A 24,937-nucleotide genomic window follows, 5' to 3' on the forward strand; every position below is an offset into this window, starting at 1 on the left:
AGAGGACTGCAAACATCCTGCTAATGTTTGTGAGGATGCTTTATTTCACTTACCTGGCCAGAAGATGATCTAACTTCTTGGAAATGCAGACCCGTCAGCTTTGTTGTTTCAATTTGAATTTTAGCAAACTTAAAAATATATTTGGGGAAGCGACATATTAAAAAACCTATAGTCTGAGAAGGGAGGATTTCACACCTGTCAGGATTTATACAGTCTGAGCAACTGTAAGCAGCTAACGCTCAGCTCAGACACCTGCGCTTTTATGAGTCAACAGTGTGCCCTTGTTGCCAAGAAGGCGAATGGCATTTTGGGCTGTATAAGTAGGAGCATTGCCAGCAGATCAAGGGACGTGATCATTCCCCTCTATTCGACATTGGTGAGGCCTCATCTGGAGTACTGTGTCCAGTTTTGGGCCCCACACTACAAGAAGGATGTGGAAAAATTGGAAAGAGTCCAGCGGAGTGCAACAAAAATGATTAGGAGGCTGGAGCGTATGATTTATGAGGAGAGGCTGAGGGAACTGGGATTATTTAGTCTGCAGAAGAGAAGAATGAGGGGGGATTTGATAGCTGCTTTCAACTACCTGAAAGGAGATTCCAAAGAGGATGGATCTAGACTGTTCTCAGTGGTAGCAGATGACAGAACAAGGAGTAATGGTCTCAAGTTGCAGTGGGGGAGGTTTAGGTTGGATATTAGGAAAAACTTTTTCACCAGAAGGGTGGTGAAGCACAGAAATGGGTTATCTGGGGGGGGGGGGTGGAATCTCCTTCCTTAGAGGTTTTTAAGGTCAGGCTTGACAAAGCCTTGGCTGGGATGATTTAGTTGGAGATTGGTCCTGTTTTGAGCAGGGGGTTGGACTAGATGACTTCCTGAGGTCCCTTCCAACCCTGATATTCTATGATATCTCAGTAACCATTTTTGAATGTTTTTTAGTCGTTACACCGTTAGTTTAGACCCAAGAAGCATCCTTAATGTAAGAGCAAATAAAGAGCCTTACAATATCTTAAAGTAAGGAGTGTGTTTCTTGATACCACTGGATACACCATGAGTTTGAAGGTTAAAAATCCCTAACATTTTACTTACCTAAAAAGGACTTGGCAACTGCGTACAAGGCTTGTGGGGGCCAGGGCAAGAACCAGTCAATACCAGTATTGTTGACAAGACCTTAAAACAAATGAATATTATCAATAAAACAATCCAATCCAGGTCTACCCCTCTTCTAGCTCAGTGCATTGTTCTTTAGTGCGGGATGCAATAAAACTTCTCTTATTTTCACAGCCACTCACAAGCCCACTTTTCTTTGTAAATACCAAACCACAGGATGGAGACAATTCGAGAGTTACTCTAACACAGAGACTAAATGCTGCAAAATAGACAGGCCATTTACTGTACATACCTGGCTCAAAGAAGTTAATTAACTGTCTGACCCAAATATAAACTGACCTTGTAAATGTCAGTCAATAATTTCCACTTAATGTGTGGTAAGTAACTGTGCAAGTACTTAATAATGAAACGCACTATGGTGTATGTTTGCCTTGATGCAGTTTAGCTGCATGTTTGTCAGATATCTGCACACACCCACTGGAGAACTTGTACATAAAAGACAACTGCAGACCTGCATCCCACACAGGGCCGGCTCCAGGCACCAGCCCACCAAGCTTGTGCTTGGGGAGGCACCTGGCGGGGGGCGGCGCGGTGCTCCGGCTCCGGGGAGAGTGGGGCCACGGCCGGGGCTCGCCACCCTCCCCCCGGCGCTCTGGCCACCGGGGAGAGCGGAGCCCCGGCCGGGACTCGCCGCCCTCCCCCCGGCGCTCCGGCCGCCCTCCCCTGCCGCGCTGGGGGAGGGGGTGGCCGGAGGCTTTTTTGCCTGGGGAGGCAAAAAAGCCAGAGCCAGCCCTGATCTCACAGGCACACAGGGGCTAAACACTAAAGTGTTACATTTAATATACAGACCTGGGAAATTTCTGCAACGCGTTCTCAGGGTATCACCAACTGGTGACATCCCAAGTACAATGTGAAGGTTGTTTGCACTCTTATTTACAAAATACTGCCACACACTTTCTTTAGCAGGTCCCATTCCAGCTTTAATAGCTTCATCTCCAATCTGACTGAGTATGGAGTCTTTTTCATCGTCTGGAAAAAGTGCTGGTACAATTCCTATCACATAAAGACAGAGGAGTCACAGAAAGTTGGCAGTATGGCAAAAAGGCAGCATGGCGTAGGGAATGAGCATGGGCCCAGAAGTCAGGAAATTCCTGACTTCTAAAATTGGCTCAGCAAAAATTACTCTTAAGAGTTCTGGACAAATCACTTAATTAACCTCTCTGTGTTTCAGTGTCCCTATCTAGAAAATGAGGGCAATAATTATGGTACCTTCATATCTTACAAGGGTGTTGTGAGGAATAATTACTTTTTTTGTTTAGGTTTCAAACATATAAAACATCATAGCTCAAAAGCTTGTCTTTCACCAACCGAAGTTGGTTCAATAAAAGATATTACCTCCCTCACCTTGTCTCTCTGATATCCTGGCACCAACATGGCTACAACACCACTGCAAACAACATATAGGTGCTAAGTAATTTATCAGTGCTTATAATAATGTAAAATAAAATATATTTTAAAATTATTTTGATCACATGCATATGAAAAATTAAAATGCATGCTTCATCAGATTTGTACATAAAACTAGTGAATATTAATAATCAATCCACATTTTAACTATCACAAACGAATGGCTACTCTAGGTATTTAACAACTGATACAGACAGACATCAGGACAGGGTTAGACAAACAAACACACACACACACACAAGGGAGACAAGGAAAGAGAACACAAGGAAGAGAGTAGGTGTGATCTGTGTAATAGAGATTCTCAAACTGGGCTGTGGAGCACTGGTGGTTCACAGAGCACTTGGTGGTGGTCTATGGAGAGAGGATGGTCACATGGTGTTTTCTCCTTCTCATTTCAGCTGCTAAATGCATTAAAATATGCTAAAAATACATCTTAAGATGTACTTTTCCATGCAAGCTCTTGCTGTAGTTTCCATGGGGATGTTATTCAATTGCCAATGAGAGGGGACATGTCCCTCTGGATCGTGAATGGGATCAAAGATGTCCATGAGACAATCTTTATTATAGTCCACCTTAGGGAACAGTTTGAGAATACTGGGTCAAACACCATGGCCAGGGCAAAATAACCATTCTAGCCCACTAAACCTACCCAGGCATATGTATATGGCCATGTGGGGATGCAGAAAAACTGTAACTAAAGCCAAGGTTATTTCAGGCAATATTTAAAGAAACAGTGTTTTTGCCCTCAGACTGAAACATGAACTCCAGCATCAGAGAACACAGTATGAATAGGAAACATTAATATTTAAAAGCTACATTTGTCTGGTGGTTCAAGCAAAGGTGCATTTTTGATTGTGCATTGCAAGTATTTACGGATTAGCAATCAATCTTTCTGCATCACCTGAAGTTAACATATTGTTGATGAGTTCCAGGAAACCTTCTTCTGCCACATGGGCATCTGTAAACAGGAAAATCATCGACTTGTTCTCAATACCAAGCTTTACATACAGTGTTTTTAAGTCTTCACGGAAATTATTTTCTCCATATCCTCGACTCAGAACAATTTCAAACACCTAATAATGCAACATAGAAATACACTTGAAAGACACAGAATATTGTAGAGATGGGCCAACAACATGATTTTGAATCTGGAACTCAACTTCCCCAGGGTTCTGGTTTGGTCCTATAACTAGTAAACATATAATGTGGAAGTAAAATGGTGACAAAATACTCCTCTGTATTCTCTTTAAACTATTCCATTCCCACAATCCTCCAGGCTTGGAACCTCAAAATCATTTTGGACTTCTCCCTTTCCTTTGTTTCCCCACCATCTTATTTAGATGTTGGTACATCACTGGGCACAATGAGGCCTTGCTGGTACCTCTGAGAACTACTGATAAATAACAACAGTAGTAGTTAAAGGCTACTGATTTTTCACTTAGATCTCCAAAACCTACCCTGTACTCTCTGCTCCCAACCACAAACACCCAGGTTCAAGACCTCATAATCTTCCATGCCAAATCACTGTAACCTCCTATCTCCAGTCTCCGAATGCTCACCTCACCCCTTTCAATCTCTCCAGAGAGCAGCTATTACCCTGATTTTGATTTCACTCATTTCCCCTCATTGTCTGCATCAGGCTTAATTTCTGTGACCTCCCCTTCAAGGCTCTACTCAATTTAGGGACCACCCGCCATTTTTCTGTCCTCAACCCCTTTCAGTGAAAATGTGCAATCCCACAGACCTCACATCCAGCTGTATATGCAGCCAGTCTTGCCAGGGACTGTTTTCCTGAGCCTCCCACTCCTACGAGCAGCGCATGACCACGATCCATCCGTATGATGCGATGCACGCGGGTTAAATGCTCCAAAGCATCATCAAAAAGCACCAGATTCATTTTTGTATTAACTTCATTGTACTCTTCAAGAATCTCCTTTAAAGCCAATTTGTTAGACAGTTAACAACAGAAATGGGAAATGCTGAAAAGGTTAATAAACAAACACAATGTAATAATTTATTTAGAAGCATTATTACACAAAAGGACATTGAGAAAAAGTAGATTATCAAAAAGATTTTTGCATTTAGGATTTCTTCAGCTCATGGAATAGATAGATGGTCACTGATTTCTACTATTTCATACCCAAACCTACTGCCAATGGAAACTATATGTGCATAACAAGGGGTGAATAGACTCCTTAATGGTTCCAAACAAGTTTACTTCACACAAAGAACAAACAAAAGCCTGCACTGGAATATTATGAAAAATGGGCACTATTTATTTACTTTGGAAATGTTTCAATCTCGTGGATAAATCTGTTTAAAATCTAATCCAAAATTGAGTTAAACTGAGTTACCTACACCTGTCCTTGAATCCCCTTACCAATTTTTCTTGCTTTACAATCAATATTTTCCTATTTGTAAAATGTTTTTCTCTCGCCTTTCGCTATGTGAAAGACTCACATAAACAGCAGGGGAAACTACAACTCAATGAGGAAAGAGTGAAAATGACTATATGCAAAGCACTCTCACATCCACAAAGTAAACAAACTGATAAAATAGGGGGAAATGCTTTTGTCTCTCTAATCCTTTTCAGTTTGAGTACTCTCAGCTGTTATTAGTCACAAAAGGGGGAAAAATTCAGACTGAAATGTGACTTTTCTGTTGACAGCGTCCCTTAAAAAAACCCAACCCAAACTCATGTTTATAAAACTTGAATTACATACTGCATGTGAGCCCAGAATGTCTCCAACTTAGGTTTTAGTTAAATGTCAGAAAGCATACAGATTAAATGAAGTAAATACTACTTTTTTGTAGCTTTTAGTCCGGAAAATTGTCAAAGTCTGAATGTACCACAGGTGGCATGGAATCATAGAAATGTAGGCCTGTGAGGAACCTGGAGAGGTCATCTAGTCCATCCATCTATGTTAATAGCCACACCCACCTGAAGGGCAAACTGTTGTCAACGATGGGTATGTCGACACTGCAAATACAAACCCAAGCTGGCCTGTGCCAGCTGATGGGCTCAGAGGGCTTGGGCTAAGGGGCTGTTTAATTGCGGTGTAGATGTTTGGATTGGGCTGGAGCCCGAGCTCTGGGACCTCCCACCTCACAGGGTTCTAGAGCCCAGGCTTCAAACCTGAGCCCGAATGCCTACATTGCAATTAAACAGCCCCGCAAGCCCAAGCCCCGCTAGTACAAATCAGTTGGCACAGGCCAGTATGGGTTTTTATAGATATACCCTATTAGTTCATACAGACAGACTCATACACAGATGCTGGTTAAAGCACTATACCTGAAAGAGAGCTTTTGCTGCATCATAGTCCTGGATGTCTTCATAAACACGAGGTTCCTCTTCATTCAGTGCCATTCTGAAGTCTCCAAAAAGAATAGGGTCTCTCATGGCCTGCTCTAAATCATCTTTGTAATGCTCTTGAATCAAGCCTTGTATATGCTCTTGTACCTTGAGCAAACAGGTAAAATGATGTAAGGAGTTCTGAATTCAGGAACACTAGAAGGGCCTGATCCTGCAAACTCTTACCCATGAGCTATTTGATTGATTTCAATGAAGCTACTGGCACAAATACAACATTTGCCGGATCGGACTCTACTAGCATTGTGAGTTTATCCTCTAAAACCATGCAGTATATACAAGCAGCCCAGGCACTACTGAGACCAATGAGCTGCACAAGTTTAACGGAGAGCAGAATATGCCCATTATAAAAAACACTATCATTATTCTGGTAAAATCACATACCATCCTTCACTCTTATAGTTAGTTCTGATGTCATGCCACCAGTGTCGCCAAGAGTTCATTCACTCTTGTAATACATAATGTAGACACATACTGTATACAGCACACACATATGCATATAAATATAAATGCATTTAGACACACATACATTATATAGTATTGGATGCAAACATATCAAAGTGTAAGGAGATTTAGCACATCAAAATGTTTTTTCTTATTCAAATATTTTATGGTATTACACAAGAAATTGTGAGCTCCCCATCCTGCAGCCCTTGCAGAGACAAAATTTCCATTGGGCCAGTGTATAGCTGCCTGCCTAACTTCATAGTTTTTAATACTGATTTTCACCAGTTTATCTCAGGGGCTGATGCTAACCCTTAATCAGGTAAAACTCACGATTGGGACTGGTAAGCTTCAGGACTCAATACTGCAGAGCTATATTGAGATGATGGTTACCATGCCAATGAAGCATAGAGTCACAGAGTTTAAGGCCAGAAGGTCATCTAGGATGACCTCTTGTAGATGTATGAGTAGTTCATGGAGTCAGCAGAAGCCTAACACACATGCAGCACCTCATTCAGCTTTCCAGTGCTATGTTTTATATATCTAATGCCTGTAATGCCCAGAAGTCTGTAACGTCACAGTAAAATCACAGATTAAATGACCTTTTGGCCGTCTGTGGGTTTGTTCACTTATTCTTTCGTAGCCAGTTGCTAACCTTTTTCATGGTTTTTACATCAGTGGGCTATGTTTAAATCAATTACACTGGTGTAAAATTGGAGTGATGCAGTGGTGAATCAGGCCTGCAGTTTGATTTCAAGACTGTAGTGGAACAGTTGTTAACATTACTATTTTAAACTAATTCCCATATTAATATAAATGATTACTAGTAAATGAAAGAAATTACTCACCAGTGTCTTGTCTACTTCATTGATCAATCTGTCATGGAAAACTCTCAGGCACTCATTTCTCCAGACTCGCACCATCTGTGTGACTGTTTGGAACCTATATCGAAGTTAAAGTATCAGACTGCACCAAATCAGTGGACACAACAAATACGGTCATGTGGTTAATAGACTGTATTCAAATCAGGACTTGTTTCCTTTTTCACTGGAAAGAGTAACTTTATCTACAGAGATCATATTTTATAGTGTTTGTCATCAGGAACAATATCACAATTCAGGATCTTCTAAACTTCTTTACTCCCCTAAGTGATGTATATACAATGAAAGGCAAAACAGAGACAACTGCATCTATGCATTGGTTCTTTTTTTACCTACCTGAAAAAAAAAAAGAGATCTACATAGCTTTTCACATAGCCCAATCACTGATTAATTTTATCCTCAATGTAATTTGATTAAAACCTCAGTAATCAAATACTTTTACTTTTACCCTTCATTCTCAGCAATGCTGTTCAGGCAAAAGTACTGCTTAATTTGGCTATAAAAAGTTCCCATTTAGGTCCCAATTCAGCAAAACATTTAATCATATGCAATTTGTCCTAGTCAACAAATCACTTAAGCACATGTATGTGCTTAAACCCCACTGACTGAAGTACAGGCCTAAAGTTTTGTGCTTAAGTACTTTGCTGAACTGTGTTGGACTGCTGAATCAGAGCCTTAATTATTAAAGAAAAGCCCACAACACTTAATGGGACACAAGAAAAAAGAGTCAATGATATTCAAAGATGCTTTACAGACATTTGTTACTGACTTCATTAGCACTGCCGTGTACTATGCAACCTGGAGGTCAGGTGGATAACAAGATAAACCATTAATTTACTCAAAGCAATAGGATGCAACTTGAAATAAGAACAAGGCATTGCAATCAAAATTAAGATCAAAGAAGCCGGGTAGCTGAAAGTAAGTATTGGCACAGCATCCATAACCTATGCCATTACAGATAGGCAAAGGCATATTGACATGGGTTGACTTAAATGTCAGTCTTAAACAGGTCATAATTGAACAGCTGAGAATTATGCTAGAGCGAAGAACTCTCAGCTGGGGTAAAGCTGGCAGAACAGACTCCTGACCAAGTGCCCCCCTTACCCTGGCATGGAGGGTGTGTCAGGAAAAGAAAGTGGTGTATCAGAGCACAGTGATCCTCAGATGGCATGCAGTTTCTTAGGGACTATATGCTGCTGGAAGTAAATCACAGAAGCTCCTAGACCTCTCTAACTCACACAACAGCTGAAAATGGTCCAGACACCCCCTTACTCTCAGGAAGCTGTATCTGACTCCCTGATGCCCAACTCTCCTGAGCAAAGCACAGCTCAGCTGCAGGAGAAAAGCTACCCTTTTTAACTCCTATTTATGTGACTGCTACATGTGGGTGTTTTCCAGATAGCAAAACTGCCTCCCACTGGGCCAGATCATAAATGAGTGTAGTTCCAGTGAAGTCAATATTTCTAAACATTTTTTCTCCACTTACCGCTCTGGGGTTGTAAGAACAAGTCCATTGTAGACCCTGGAGAGATCACGCAGATTAAAAATATAATGGAATTTGGAAGGAGTTGGGGGTAGATCCCGGACAATCGCTTTATAAAGTTCCAAAGTACAGAACGTCATCTTGTCAGCGATCGCTGCTATAGAGTCATTAAAAATCTGCAAACATGAGAAAGGCAAGACTTCTTCACGAGACTGATCGGAGAGAAATGTGTTTCATTAAACATACTCCACTTTCCTACTTTTCTACCCCTACTTGATAGATTAAAAATAAGTCAGTGCAAGATAAAATGTTCTTCAGAATTTCAGTGTATAATGTAACGTGTGCATCTGACATTTAGTCTAGCTATTTTATTATTTAGATTGTAAACTCTTTGGTGCAGGGACCATCTTTTTGTTCTGTGTTTGTACAGCACCTAGCACAATGGGGTTCTGGTCCGATGACTGGTGCTCCTAGGCACTATCACAATACGGATAATAAATAATATTCTCATATATAAAATTGCAATTTCATGTGCTCAGTGATGCAGTTTAATGCATTATATTTAATTTTCTGTGTTTCTTTTCAAGTCAATATTTTGTAGATCTTTGTATATTTACAGTAACTGGCTATAGACAGCTATGAAAACCATCAATTTACAAATTATCTTCTGGCTTAAAAGTCTATTGCCCAATATATATCAATTCAGCACAAGATGATCACTCTTTACTAATTTTTTACTAGCAACATTCTTTGAGCAGCTACAAAAAAACACTTACTTTATAGAGAATTTCAGGGTGGGTTTTCTTTTCTGATTTTAATAACTATTTGAAGACCAATAAACACATTTAAAAAGCCCACTACAAGGAGAAAGGAAAGAGGAGGGAAAGGAGAAGAGAAAAGTGTATAAGGTTCTAAAATGAATCAGAATAATTAATGTGGAGAAGTGAAAATGATATGCAAAACTGTTTGTCAGCAGCAACGTGGAACCTGATCCAAAAGTCTACATTGAAGTCAACGGAAAGACTCCCATGATTTCAGTGTGTCTGTGGACGAGGACCATGGTGGCTAACAAAATCTCTTAGTAGAGTGATAGCAATATTGCCAATCTGAAGTGTGGCATTATTGTTTGCTATGACTTCACAACACTTTGCCTTCCCAGGCAAGTTATTCCCTATTTGGAGCCAAATTCTTCCCTTGGATAAATGCATGAGGCTCTCCCAACTTGAATAAAGACCCAGGAAAGTATCTGAGTGCCCATTAATAAGAGTCACCAAGCTGCAAGGGAAAGATTGGCCACAAACGGGAAGATGGGAAATCATTAAAAGAAACGCTTTCAAGTTCTGTAATTTCATGGAAAATAAAACTAATTAAATAACAATCCTATGAAGCCTTTTAAATAAATTCAAATTACCTCAGTGTGACCTTTCAGGATGGAGGCATAAATCAAATGCAAAGATGCCTCAGAAGGAAAAGGTACATTGAAAACACTGAAGAGTGAAATGAATCGAGGGTCAACTTCATTACGACCTCCTCCAGCTTTGCCCATGGCAGCAATAAAGCCAAGGTCTCGAAGACTCTTACAATTCATCTCCTTACCACGGTCATATAAGTAACCTTTTTCCAAGAGCAACTTCAACAAGGCAATTGGTTGCTGTGTGCCATATTCATCAACCTTTGTAAAATGAAAGAGCCAACATATTTCAATCACAGCATGTCTGAGTCGCCTATAACTACTTTGAGCAGAAAATCATTGGCTCCATATTCAATAGAACATTATCATGTCTAAATGACATTTTGTAGGGCTTTGGGCACTAATTAACCTCGCTCATTCTGATTGTTTCCGGTGGGGAAAGCACCTCATGTTGCTGATGAGTGACATACACATACACCCCTGCCAAACTTTTGGAGAGATATGGATGGGTTCTAAGGAAGTCATATCCCGCCAATGTCAACCAGAGGGAGGGTCAGTGTGTCACAGGAATTTTAAGGGCAAGAAGAAAGGAAGATCCTAATGACAAAAGAGGCCACCATGGACAAATCTGCCACCATGGACAAAACTTCAGTTTGATGGTCCCCTTCTTATAGGCCTAGGGCAGCAGATTTGGCCCAGCCATCCCTCTGTCATGATGAAGGGGTTGCTGGGCCAAATTTGGGTGAGCGGCATTGCAACCTTGCACACTGAGTCACAATGCCACTCAAATTTGACCCAGCCACCCCTCTATCGTGGGGGGGCCCTAGGCAGCTGCCTAGTTTGACTATAGATAGAGCAGGGGTCGGCAACCTTTCAGAAGTGGTGTGCTGAGTCTTCATTTATTCACTCTAGGTTTCGCATGCCGGTAATACATTTTAACGTTTTTAGAAGGTCTCTCTCTATAAGTCTATAAACTATTGTTGTATGTAAAGTAAACAAATTTTTTAAAATGTTTAAGAAGCTTCATTTAAAATTAAATTAAAATGCAGATCTTATCAGTTTAGTGCAGTGGTTCTTAACCTGGGGTGCATGCAGGAGGGCCGGTGCAAGGATATTTTGCGCCCTAGGCAAAACTTCCACCTTGCGCTCCCCGCCTCCTGCCGGCCTGGGGTTCCATTCACTCAGCCGGCAGCGGGCTGAGCGGGGCCAGCGGCCGGGACCCCGGCTGGCAGCCACGTGCCAGGCAAAATCGGCTCGTGTGCCACCTTTGGCACGCGTGCCGTAGGTTGCCGACCCCTGAGATAGAGCGACCCCGGGATAGCAGCCTATCCATCAAAAAAAGATACATGTTTAAAGTTTAAGAGTGATATTGTAATAGCACTGAAATATGCCACGGTGCTCAGAGGTCCAAAACTTAGAAATTGGAAGGTACAAAGCTGAAGTCCAAGCGTGTATAATGAACCCAGTTGGACTTGTGCGTTAATGGACCACAAGAATGCAGCCTATCATCTTCTTATGTTATATTGCAAACAGGATGGCAGCTTACCCTTGGCATGTTCATATCATCCATGAAAACCAGGAGACGCTTTCCCATAGGGGGCCCATAAGTATCCTTAGTACGTTTCTCTACATTTGCTTCCAAGTTTCTCTGAATATCCATTGATGTTGTACGAGAAGAGAAGTTAATTATTAGCAGCACCTATACAGGAAGAAAAAACTTGATCAAAATGTTTTTTAAAATATTTTAAATGGCATTTTTTAGACAATGTTCTTCACATTTGACAATATGAAAAAAATAGCACACCAGCTATACATTAAACACCATTCTGGTCTGGCTATTCACTTAGAATATAGCCGGTATCATTCTGGGGGTTCAGTAAGACCCCAAGATGATCATTTGATAAACGCATTTTTACCTTATAAAAAACTGAAGCCCTATTTAAGAATAACTATATTAATTCAATGCCTTTGATCCTGAAGGATCCCAAAATATTTTAGATACTTAGGACCTTGCAATCAGAACCTTGCATCCAAGTGGAGCCTCATTGAAGTCAAGGGAGCTGTGCACAGACTCAGGGCCCTAGCAGTGCAAATCCAGTTGTTGAATCCGGGTTTTTAACTGGAGGTATTATTTCACCCGCCACTGAAATGCAGCCACCTCTGGGGTGAAATGCAACTATTTAACAACATACAACATGAGAAAGAGGAAGACACAAGTTTTATAAACCGAACAGAATCCACGAATACATACATTCGTGTCTTGGTTTAGGTTTTTTAGAAATGTTTGTGTAGTTGCAGTCTTAGAAGTGCCAGATTCACCAACAAGAACAACAGGGTGTTTGATTTTTACCATCTGTTCTAACAACCATGTAGTGCGTGTTGTATCCACAGTAGGAACTATTAAAAAAAAAAAGAGTAAAAGATCAATTTAAAATGCAGCAGAGCTGGAGGTTTTGCATATGTAATGATGGCGCAAACCCATACTGTGTTAATATACTGCAGCATAAATGTGTAATCTGAAACAGCAGATAAGTAACAGTATTTAAGAACAACCTTAATTGCACAACCCTCTCTTTTCAACATTTACTGTGGAAACTTTATTCATATGTGTTGAAATGGATTACATTCACCCCATGCACAGATCCAGCAAAAAGCTCGTGCACCATTTAAGCCCCACTGAACCCCTATTTTGAAGATTTAGCTGGGATTTATGAAGGCCTTTTGCTGGAGCTCTGCAGAAGTGAATTTTGCACTGTGTGACTAGATTGAAGTTATTAGGGATAACTTTAGTGGCCATATAATTTATTTGTGTTTTCAGTGAAGTTAACATGTACTTGCTGAATTGTTACTATAAAATTATACGCATTACTTTATCATAACTGTACAACTCACTTGTCACTACTTTATTATGCTGACATAACAACAGATATTGTATTACGGGATTTCATGATAGGTTACTTTTTACTCTGACTAGGCAATTGAGCCAGGATCTGTGATTTTCTTGGCTTGTCTACCCTGGGAGACTGTGGTTGTTTTTTTTCCCACTGGTTCAGCAACTCCCTAATTTTTACCTTAGTAGTTATGCAAAACATGGTTCCTAACAATCCTTAAAAGGTGAACTGTGAACTAACACATTTTTTAGCCATCCCCTACTGCTTCTTTATTATATATAAAGATGGCCTGACAGTGTTTTTTTTTCCTTGTCCTTTACATTACGATGTATCATGAATATCAGTTTTCCACATTCCTCATTTTACTGAAGGGTTTTGACAAGATCCTTGAAGAACCTGAAGGGTGACATCCCACAAGGCTGAAGCTGCCACTGAGAGGGAAGGGGTGTTGAATCTCAGGCTATGTCTACATTTAAAACTCTACAGTGCCACAGCTGCAGCTGCACCAATGCAGCACTTCAATGTAAAAAACTTACTACCGCAACGGGAGGGGTTCTCCCGTCGCTGTAGTTAATCCACCTACCCAAGAGGCAGTAGCTAGTTGGACTGAAGAATCGACCTAGTGCTGTCTACTTGGGGACTCAGATCGGCTTAACTATGTCACTCAGCAGGGTGTGAATTATTCACAATCCTGAGTGACATGTAGATGTGTAGACTAGCCCAGCTGTCTAATTATGATGTCACCATTCAAACCCTCCTAAAACCTTGCTGGAGTCCTCCAGCATGAAGAAGGATATCAAAGCCTATTACTTCTAATGGGAAAAACAGGCAAAAAAAGAAAAACCACTTCCAGTAAACTTTAAGGCTATTGTTGTATATCACAAAGAAGCAGTAAAGAGCAAAATATTTTTTTTTGCCTTGTTATTCATCTTCACTTCCTGAATGAAACATCTCAAAATGGAATCTTGCACTGCACAGGTTATTTACTGCTAGATGGCTATAGATAGCACATTTTAGATTAAAGGATAGCAACACTTACCTAGAATGTCAATAAATTTCACATCAAGTTTATGAAAGTATTCAGGAACTAGTTTGCTCCAAGGTACCCACTTTTTTTGACACCCATCAAAATGAAAGTCATACAAAGTTGGAAGCTGACCTGCAATATACAATGTGGTTCTCATTTAACAACTGAAGATCATCTGGGACATAGAAATATTTCAGGAGAAACATCATTTGACTAAGATAAATGTGCACGGTGAGATTTTGTAATAAGAGGTGCAGCACAGAACTCGCAGCCTGAGGGAGTGTCCTATCATATCTTTAAGTCACTTTGGTGCCCTCCCAATCTTGGGTTACTCCAGGGGCTAGAGAGGCCCTGATGGCCTCTCTAAGTCATTTGAGAGACAAGGTGGGTGAGGTAATATATTTTATTGGACCAACTTCTGTTGGTGAGAGAAACAAGCTTTCAAGCTTATACACCGCTCTGCTTCAGGCCACCTCTCTGTAGGCTTGAAAACTTGTGTCTCTCACCAACAGAATTTGATCCAATAAAAGGTATTGCCTCACCCAACTTTTCGCTCTAATATCCTGGGACCAATATGGCTATAACAATGCTGCATGTCTACATTATTGCAGTCTCCCCAGACTTCCCACGGCCATAGTGATTGCTGCCTAGAGTCTCTGCAGCGCTGAGTGCTGAGGCCTCCCCAACATGCCATTCCTACCCCAGCCCCCAGAACACCGCTATCCCAGGACTTGCAAGGGGGACCCTCCGGAGCAGCCTTGTGGCTGTCTTCCACAGTTCCTCCTGCCTGGACAATCCTCCCCTGGGTGGAACTCTTCTCAGAGAGTGTGTCAGTACTTGAGAGTCATTCAAAGTCAATAGTAGCAGATGGCTCTCAATGACAGTCCTTCAAAGAGGTGTCAAAAACACCTTTCCAGCGCAAGATGTCTGGAGTGCAGAACAACACGCTGCCCTCAGGCAAGTTTAGACATGATGTTCAACACACCTTGTATTTAGCTGTGACACTCTGAGTACATTTCCCAGACCTGAAGAAGAGCTCTGTGTAGCTCAAAAGCTTGTCTCTCCCACCAACAGAAGTTGGTCCAATAAAAGATATTACCTCACCCACCTTGTCTCTCTAATATCCTGCATACAACATACAGGGCCAGCTCCAGCTTTTTTGCCACCCCAAGTGGTGAAAAAGAAAGAAAAAGAAAAGAAAAGAAAAACCAGAGCCGCCCGGAGGGAGCGGAGGGGCAAGTGGGGCAATTTGCCCCAGACCCCACAGGGACCCCAGGAGAATATAGTGGTATTGCAACTTTTTTTTAATGGAAGAGGCCCCCAAAATTGCTTTGCCCCAGGCCCCCTGAATTCTCTGGGCAGCCCTGAGAAAAACCCGATTGAGCTGCCACCGAAGTGCCACCGAAGACGAAGAGAGTGAGTGAAGGACCCGCCGCCGAACTGCCACTGCAGACCCGGACGTGCCGCCCCTTTCTATTGACCGCCCCAGGCACCTGCTTCCTTCGCTGGTGCCTGGAGCCGGCCTTGACGACATACAATACGAACTCTTTGATATAGGCATATCCCACTCTGTCACACTGTTTTCTTTTAAAACAAGGGAAGTGTCCCAGACTGAATTATAAATGACAAAATCCTACCTGGCAGTTCCCCTGGTTTAGCCATGACATTCTCATCTTGAACCATTGACATTGAGGAAATACGTTTAATACTTTCATCAAATTTAATTCTTCCCGTATCAAGGAGCGTAGCACCTAAAGAAGCATACAAAGCTTCCAGGAAGTAGCACTCCAGAACATCAGGATCATCGGGTTCCAGCACTACTATGGCTTCCAGCATCATAGTCAACTGCATCACCTGTGGTAGAAAATTGAGAAACAATGGCTTCAGATGAAGTTCAGAATTATGATGACTTTTAATATGCCTTCTTTTCTTTTCTTTTCTTTTCTTTTCTTTTCTTTTCTTTTCTTTTCATGCCTTTGGGGCAAGGCAATATATTCAAATATGTTGTGATGATTTGTGTGCATATAGGTGTGTGTCTGCTAATATAGGTATTCGTTAAAGTAAAAGAATAGTGTTAGCAACTGACTGTCTTTATTATAGTGGGAATAGAGGCATATTTTGTCTAGTCGTCATACTGAGGAACACTTTGGTTTCACCACTGTCATTGGCTTGCTGTGTAAACTTAGGAAAGTTATGTACCCCCTCTGTGCCTCAGTTTCCCCTTCTGTAGAAGCGTTCTTAAACAATACTCTTTATATCTTACCATATTTAAATCTGTTTGGGGAACAATGGTTTTCAGCTTCTCTCCTTGCTTGCCATCCATAATTCCTTCTACAATCATATCGATAAGGTATGGTACATATTTTTCAAAGAGACGATTTAACTCAACTTGTTCTTGCTGAGAAAAAAGAGATAGGACACAGCCACATAGAAACATTAAAAGCCAGTTTGCTACCTGTCTAACCAACTGTAACTAGTCTTAGGATTTGTCTAAGCAGCCCGACAATTTGGACTATGAGGGTATGAAATGCAGCACACGTTAGCATCCTGCGGTCTAACTGTCCTGTGTGGATGCTGTGGGCGTGAATGAAAAGGTATCTAACGGTATATCTACACTAGGAAATTAGGTCGAATTTATAGAAGTCCATCTTTAGAAAGCGATTTTATACAGTCGATCATGTATGTCCCCACTAAGCGCAGTAGGTCGGCGGAGTGCGACCTCAATACCGTGGCTAGCATTGACTCACGGAGTGTTGCACTGTGGGTAGCTATCCCACAGTCCCCGCTGCCCATTGGAATTCTGGGTTAAGCTCCCAATGCCTGATGGAGCAAAAACATTGTTGCGAGTGGTTTTGGGTACATGTCGTCAGTCTCCCCTCTTTCTTTCCCTCCCTCCTTGAACGCAATTGCAAACAATCATTTCGCGCCTTTTTTCCTGGGTTACCTGTGCAGACGCCATAGCACGGCAAGCATGGAGCCCACTCAGCTCACCACTGCTGTTGTGAGCATTGTAAATACCTTGCGCATTATCCCGCAGGATGTGCAGAACCTGGCTATGAAACGCCAGCATGAGGACGATTGTGAGGAGGACATGGACACGGACGTTCCTGAAAGCACGGGCTGTTGCAATTGGGACAGCATGGCAGCAGTGGGGCAGGTTGATACAGTGAAACGCCGATTTTGGGCCAGGCAAACAAGCACAGACTGGTGGGACCGCATAGTGTGTGTGTTTCTCCTTGATGCAAAACCGCCCCCTTTGTTAAATTTACTTCCCTGTAAGCCAATCCCCCCCCCCCTTCGACCACAACTGGCAAAGGAAATAAAGTCCCTATTGTTTTGAATCCATGCAATCTTTATTTATTAATTTTTTAAGAAGTGAGATAACTGACAAGGTAGAACGGGTGGGGTGGGGGAGGAGGGAAGGACAAGGACACATTGCTTATTGTAGCCACACTACAAATCAAAACTATTTGAATGACAGTCTTCTGTTGCTTGGGCCATCCTCTGGAGTGGAGTGGCTGCGTGCCTGGAGCCTCCCCCCCCGCGTTCTTGGGCGTCTGGGTGAGGAGGATATGGAACTTGGGGAGGAGGGCAGGCGGTTATCCAATGGATGCAGCGGCGGTCTGTGCTCTTGTTGCCTTTCCTGCAGCTCCACCAGACGCCTGATCATGTTCATGTCCTGATCTCTCCCATTAGCCTCAGCATCTGCTCCTGCGTATTCTTATCACGCTCACTATATGCTTTCCTGGCCTCTGCCTCCATGCATTCAGCTGTGCCCTATCAGTGTGGGAGGACTGCATGAGCTCTGAAAACATGTAATCACGAGTGCGTTTTTTTCACCTTCTAATCTGCGATAACCTCAGGGAATGAGATGATACAGGGACCATAGAAGCATTTGCACCTGCAGGGGGGATAAAAAGGGAGAGTAAAATTTAAGAAGATACATTTCTGAGAACAAAAGGGAGACTCTTTCCCAGTGAATCAAGCAATTCACAGCAGACAGCACATGTGCTTTAGCTACAAGGTCGCATTTTGCCTTTTATATTGAGCGACCTGCTGGTATGGTCACACATCACACACGGCTGGGCAACAGAATTCGTTTTCCGGGCAGCCGTGGTAAGCCAAAGGGTACGCAGGGTTGGCTTCTTCCACCTTCATAACATGTGAGAATGGTTTCAAACTGCAGCGCCCTCCTTTCCCATAGCAAGCAATGCCGGTTGGGTTTGCTGTTTAAAAGGAGGGGGCTGCGGTTTGGGGTTGGATGTGCAGCACACCCCTCTCCCCACTGCGTGGCTATTCTCTGGGATGATCCCTTTTAGCCAAGTGCAAACAGCCCAGCATGAACGAGGTCCTTTTACTGTTCCCTTACAAAAATTCCCCTATTTCAACCAGGTGACCATGGATGATATCACTCTCCTGAGGCTGACACAGAAAGATAAAGACCAAATGTTGCATGAATGTGACCAAAACCCAGGACCATTCGCTGCCACGCTTTGTGCTGCAACGATTCTAGACTACTTGCAGAGGCGGCTCTATGTTTTTGCCGCCCCAAGCATGGCAGGCAGGCGGCTTTTGGCTGCGTGCCTGTGTGCGGTCCGCTGGTCACGCGGATTTGGCGGCATGCCTGCGGGAGGTCCGCCGGTGCTGCGCCATCAGGTCCCTGCCGCCAAATTGCCGCCGAAGCCACAGGACCGGCAGACCTCCCGCAGGCATGCCGCCGAAAGCCGCCAGCCTTCAGGGCAAATCAAACATTAAACACAATTGCTTTTAACCCCTGTACTGTAGTTACAAATGTGTACTCACCAGAGGTGCCTTCTCTGCCTTCAGGGTCCGGGAACCCACCTTGGGAGGGTATTGGCTCCAGGGTGATGAAAAGATCCTGGCTGCCGGGGAGAACAGATTCTCCTCCTCCTCCTCCTCATCCACAAAATCCTCCTCCGTGTTACATGAGACTCCCCCCTGGCAGGTGTCCATGGACAGTGGTGGGGTGCTGGTACGGTCCCCCCATAGAATGGCATGCAGCTGATCATAGAAGCGGCATGTATGGGGCTCTGACCCAGAGTAACTGTTTGCCTCCTTTGTCTTTGGTAGGCTTGCCTGAGCTCCTTAACTTTCATGTGGCACTGCTGTGTGTCGCTGGTATAGCCTCTCTCCACCATGCCCTGTGCAATTTTGGCATATATATTAGCATTTCTTCTTTTTGATCGGCGTTCTGCCTGGACAGATTCTTCTTCTCATACAGCAATCACATCCAGTGTCTCCTGTTCGCTCCATGCTGGAACTCGTTTGCGATTCTGGGACTTCATGGTCACCTGTGCTGCTGTGCTTGCCACCCTGACCAAACAGGAAATTAAATTCTAAAGTTCCTGGGGCTTTTCCTGTGTACCTGGCTAGTGCATCGGAGTTGAAAGTTCTGTCCAGAGCAGTCACATTGGAGCACTCTGGGATAGCTCCCAGAGGCCAATACCGTCAAATTGCACTATGCTGTGTCTGCACTACCCCAAATTCGAACCAAGAAGGTCGATTTTAGCGCTACTCCCCTCGCCGGGGAGGAGTACAGCAGTCGATTTTAAGAGCCCTTTAGGTCGGCAGAATGGTGTTGGTTGTGTAGCTGCATTGCTTATAAAATCGACCTAATGCGGCTACGTTCGACCTAACCTCGTAGTGTAGACCAGGGCTAAGTCTGTTTGAAAGAGGACTATGTTAACATGAACTAGATACCTTCTAGTCTGTGTCAGCAGTATTCATATGGGCCAGAGCACAACAATTTGGGGCACTCTGCAATTCCCACCGCTGTAGTCCACATTGCGGCACAGTGTAGACATAGCTATAGAGATGTTCCCTGTACCAGAGGAGGTCTGGGTATAGTTCCCTCAAGAGATGCAACATCACTCTATGGGCCAGATTCTCAGCAGGAGTAGATCTGAATCAGCCAGCTGAACGCAATAGAGCTATGCCAACTTAAACCCACTATGGATCTGGTCCTTTGAATCAAAATCATTAACATGAGAACACTGAGCAAGCCCAAGGGTTAACTCTCGTAGAACTGAGCTGAATTCATAGAGTTCTTGCTTCTCCAGTTCCCAGAGAGGATCAGGACATATTGCAGGAAGAACTTAATAAAATGAGGGACTTCCAGGTATAGGAGGCCATTCTCTATCTCTCTGCTATAAAACTTGGAGTCTGGTGTCTTTCTGCTCACACTACAACTCTTATCAGCTATATGAATGGATGACACATATTTGTTTGTACATAATATAGGAATACTTGTTATAAATACAGTTTAAATAGATTATACTTTTTATGTACATATAACCTTATTTTTAACATAGAAACAGACATGGTGGTATACACTGATCACACACATCATGATGCCTATTATTTGGTGTTAAAGTACCCAAATGAATTATTGGTGTACTGGAAGATTACTACCTTTTATTTGGCATATTATGAAAAATCAGGGGTGATGAAGATGCTTACTTGGGTTTATTACAGGATTATATTTATTTATTGCTGATAAAACTGGTTGAACCCAGGGCATGGGGATTACTCTAGAGCAGTGGGGTCCTGAACTTTATTGATTCACTTATCACCTGTGAAGTGAATGGCTGGAACATCAAGACCCCAGACCAGTAGTGGAACCCTTTTAGTAAAGTATATTAGTCTATGTTAGTTCATTTTCATTTCTATGTCACTGTAGAGCTTCAGTGAAGACATTATGTACACCAACATGAGGGGTCCTTCCATTGGGGTGGGTAATCCACCTCTCCAAGAAGTGATAGCTAGGTTAATGGGAATATTCTATCCATCTAGTGCTGCTCTACACCAGGGGTTAGGTCAGTATAGCTGCGTCTCACAGAGCTGTGGATTTTTCACGTGCCTGAGAGGCGTACTTATACCAAAGTAAATTCCTAGTGCAGTCCAGGCCTTGGTATAACATAAAGCCCTCTTCAAAGCAACCTGAACCATATTACATAAGCAGGGATCATGGATTCACTATTTTATAATATGAATCAGTTCATTCTTATGATAATTTTTTACTTTTATTCTGGAAATCAAGAACCTCTCGCTGATCTGTTTTTATATTATTTGTTTCCACACCAAAGAATTAAAGGTTAACATGCTCATTTTCTTACAGCTCTAATCAAACTTGGTAACAGTGATCTGTATGACAAATGAATTCTAAAGAAATTCAGCCAATGAAGTTGCCACATTTATATTCTATATTCAGATAACAGTTTCTGAAATCATTATCTTATCAACACCAGCAATTTTCTACCTTGTTTCCTCTCTGGTTAAGCCATTTCTGCCAGTACGGCTTATATTTCAAGTTTTTAGGATCTACAAAGACCATCCCACAACGGGATACGGTAGCGGGAGATGCATACTGTAAGTCTCCAACCTAGAAAACAAAGTTGCAATGATGGCCATAAATAACTTGAAACCATGAAGAGCAGTTGAGGCTCCTGCTTTTCAGAATCTGCAGAGCCAGATGGAGTTAACCCTTTATTTGTTGTTAAATGATGTGGTCATTACTCACCTCAAATAACAGAGCACAGTGAGCCTGCAGCCTGATGCGCTCCCCATTGGCCAAGGTTAACAACTTGTTATCATCCATTACAGAATTCATATTTTCCACCCAGAGAGCATCCACATCTCCATCAAATAAAATGTACCTGTAGACATGTCAGACAAAGAGACGTTAGATAAACAGTGATTCATCTTCAATAGTCCCCTCATGTTTTGAAATTAACAAGGCACAGTCTATCCATTTATTTCCTTTTTTAAGTACTATCATCATCATCATCATCATCAAAGATGTTAGCTCAATTTTAGGATAAGGATATGAATTAACCCAAATGGAAGAGATTTAAAGGCTCTCTTGCCCTTTCCTTCAACCTGCCTAGTTCCCATTCACCTTACTAGGAGTACTGAGCTCACATTAACAGACTGCTACACCTTTACAGGCTCAATTCATACAAAATTTGTTTTTGAGGTTGCTTGCCTGCTGAGGCTCAGGCATTCTCCTGCCCACATACCAGAGAAAGATGTTCTCCTTGGGCCTGACACAAAGTCCACTGACTTTACAGTATATCCACCTTAGAAAAAGCTGCCTAGTAGTGAGGAAAAGAACACCGAATGTGTGGCACCACATGTGACGGGAGAGGACTGAATCTCTACTTGGAAGTTATGGTATACAATAGGGCAGAAGTAGAGAGCTCATGGGCAGATCTCCCCAACCCGCCTCAAACACCTCTACAATTCCTCCCCCACCTTTATGGCCTCATGAGAGTCATTGAACTGCTCAGCTTTAGTTTCCCCATCTGTAAAACTGAAATATTATTACATATCTCATTCAAGGGAATGTGTATTAGATGCTGTTTTCAAGTGCTTTCAACCAGAAAACTCTATACAAGAGCTAAGCAATACTGTTAGCTCCCTTCTTCCCATGTACAGTGCACAAGGCCCTCAAATGTGCAATGCACAGGGCTGGAGTTGCAGAACTAATATGTTAAATTTGCTTCTGATGAAAGGCCATGACTATTGCCCAGTTTAAAGTAATTCAATGGAAAGAGAAAAGATAGTATCTTATGTAGCTTAAAATCACTCTAGTACAGGGGTGGCCAATCTGAGCCTGAGAAGGAGCCAGAATTTACCAATGTACATTGCCAAAGAGCCGCAGTAATACATCAGCAACCCCCCATCAGCTCCCCCACCCCGCTCCCAGCACCTCCCACCAAACAGCAGCCCCGTCAATCAGCGCCTCCCCCACCCTCCCCATCAGCTGTTTCGTGGCATGCAGGAGGCTCAGGGGAGGGAGGAGCGAGGGCACTGCAGGCTTAGGGGAGGGGGCAGGAAGGGGTGGAGTGGGGGCAGGGCCTGTGGCAGAGCCAGGGGTTGAGCAGTGAGCACCCCCCGCCACATTGGAAAGTTGGCGCCTGTAGCTCCAGCCCCAGAGTCAGTGCCTATACAAGGAACCACATATTAACTTCTGAAGAGCCGCATGTGGCTCCGGAGCCACAGGTTGGCCACCCCTGTTCTAGTAATTCAAAATAAACTTAAGAGAATGATTCCTTACCTATCAGTACCTGTGGTTCTTCAAGATGTTTTGTCCCCATGGATCCACTCATATTGCCCCTCATCTAATGCATGCAAGATCTCATATGTATGAGGCACATGTGCACCAAGACTGGGATCCACATGGACAAAGACTCAAAGAAGAACTGTCAAATACAGGTCACATTTTTAGCAGAAGCTATTGTCCCTACAGAATCAGATTGGGACACCAAACTCTTAGGACAATATCGTTGTTTGGTTCCTAACCTTTGGGTATGTTCCCTTCATTTTTCTTTAGGACAGTTAATCTAATTTGTATTAAACATAAAATAAAGTGACTTTGTAAAATTCAGAATATCTAAAAGTTAGTAATATAATTTTTAATTCTTAGGTGGTTACCTTCGCTCTTTCTTATCAGTAGGTTTGTTGATTTCCCTGAAGATGTTTGATAGAACTCCATCTGTCCAATCTCGCGTGGTAGGTTCAAGAATACCATACAGCTCAATCACACTCATGGCTTTAGGGTTCAGCATATAAACCTTTGTCACTAATCCTAGCCTAAGCAGAGAGGTAACAGAAAGAACAATATTACCAAACACAACACAACCCAAGTTAAACTTCACACTAAGCAAACACTACAGTAGGATAAAGTTTTAGGGAAGATCACAGCATGAGCACATAGGACTGCTGCAGTACATTTGTCCTATAGACTATGCCCTTTCAAATTCTGATTCCCTTACATCTACTACTGTGCTCACCTGGTTTGGGCCTGGCACAAAGTATTAATGACAACAGACTTGCCACCTCCAGTAGGTCCAACCACCATAGTAGTATGACGAGTTAACATTGTCTCATACATTTGAACTACTTTATCCACCTGAAAAATACACATTATACACTTAGGTAACTGTGTATAAAAAATCATAAGGGCCAGATCTTCAGTTGGTGTATATCAGTATAGCTCCACTGACTACAGTGATGCCAATCCAATATACACCACATGAAGATCTTACCCACTGTTTACAACAATAATGTTAAACAATTCAACATTTCTTCTACCTGGATTGGTAAAACGACATAACCACCTTCTTCTAGCACTTGTTCTACAGCATCGTTAAAGTTAGGATAGCGGACTCGAGGACAATCCAGGCCAGGAAACAAGTCAGAGATCAGGCCAAGGAAGAGAGGTACATCTTCAAACACAAACTTAGGAAGATTCATATCTCGGAGAGCTCTCATCAATACCACATCCTAGACAAAACACAAAATAATAGAGAATCCCCAAATATTCAACCAATTTTCAAAAGTGTAAATAGCCTAGAAAATATTTGTATAAAACCGTTATACAATTATTTTAATACAGTGTTGGCAATTTTTACTATATGCACTCCTGATACCTTTAGATAATTATCTTGGCATGAATTACTGTTGGAAATAAAAGTTATTTCATCACAGTGAAGCTGATCAGTTTCAACTGGGATTTTAAATTCCATTTTTTCATTATAGGAACCAAATTTCCAAACATGGGTGCTGGAATGTCCCAAATTACTGGTTGTTTCTTGAATTAATTCACAAAGGCTCACTGTTAACGTACTTACTTGCTCTGCAAGGAAAACTCTGCAAAACCTACATTTGGGTTTACAAATGTACTGGAAGGTATGGTAAATTAGCAGCTTTGCATGTGCAAATATGGGTTTTGATTATACAACTGGCATATAAGCATTTTTGGTGAGCATAATTTAGGTGTTACATTGGAAATTTTTACTCTGTATATTCATCTAGCCTTTGCATCCTAGATATAA

At 42.3% G+C, this 24,937-nt stretch overlaps 1 protein-coding gene across 1 annotated transcript in view; it reads right to left on the reverse strand.

The window, feature by feature from the left end:
* DNAH10 (dynein axonemal heavy chain 10) overlaps positions 1-24,937 on the reverse strand; it is a 103,390-nt gene that overhangs the window by 29,014 nt on the left and 49,439 nt on the right. Inside the window, exons 37-54 of the mRNA XM_008163490.4 lie at positions 24,195-24,386; positions 23,894-24,012; positions 23,535-23,693; positions 21,619-21,754; positions 21,358-21,480; positions 16,342-16,476; positions 15,716-15,932; positions 14,091-14,210; positions 12,412-12,557; positions 11,707-11,859; positions 10,161-10,421; positions 8,753-8,925; positions 7,234-7,327; positions 5,864-6,031; positions 4,316-4,504; positions 3,473-3,644; positions 1,954-2,157; positions 1,084-1,164 (exon numbers count right to left, since the gene is read on the reverse strand). Of these exons, the coding sequence (XP_008161712.2) occupies positions 1,084-1,164; positions 1,954-2,157; positions 3,473-3,644; positions 4,316-4,504; positions 5,864-6,031; positions 7,234-7,327; positions 8,753-8,925; positions 10,161-10,421; positions 11,707-11,859; positions 12,412-12,557; positions 14,091-14,210; positions 15,716-15,932; positions 16,342-16,476; positions 21,358-21,480; positions 21,619-21,754; positions 23,535-23,693; positions 23,894-24,012; positions 24,195-24,386 (2,842 nt within the window). The remainder of the gene's footprint in view (positions 1-1,083; positions 1,165-1,953; positions 2,158-3,472; positions 3,645-4,315; positions 4,505-5,863; positions 6,032-7,233; positions 7,328-8,752; positions 8,926-10,160; positions 10,422-11,706; positions 11,860-12,411; positions 12,558-14,090; positions 14,211-15,715; positions 15,933-16,341; positions 16,477-21,357; positions 21,481-21,618; positions 21,755-23,534; positions 23,694-23,893; positions 24,013-24,194; positions 24,387-24,937) is intronic.

Source organism: Chrysemys picta, chromosome 15, assembly GCF_011386835.1.
Source record: "Chrysemys picta bellii isolate R12L10 chromosome 15, ASM1138683v2, whole genome shotgun sequence".
NCBI classification, from domain to species: Eukaryota; Metazoa; Chordata; order Testudines; family Emydidae; genus Chrysemys; species Chrysemys picta.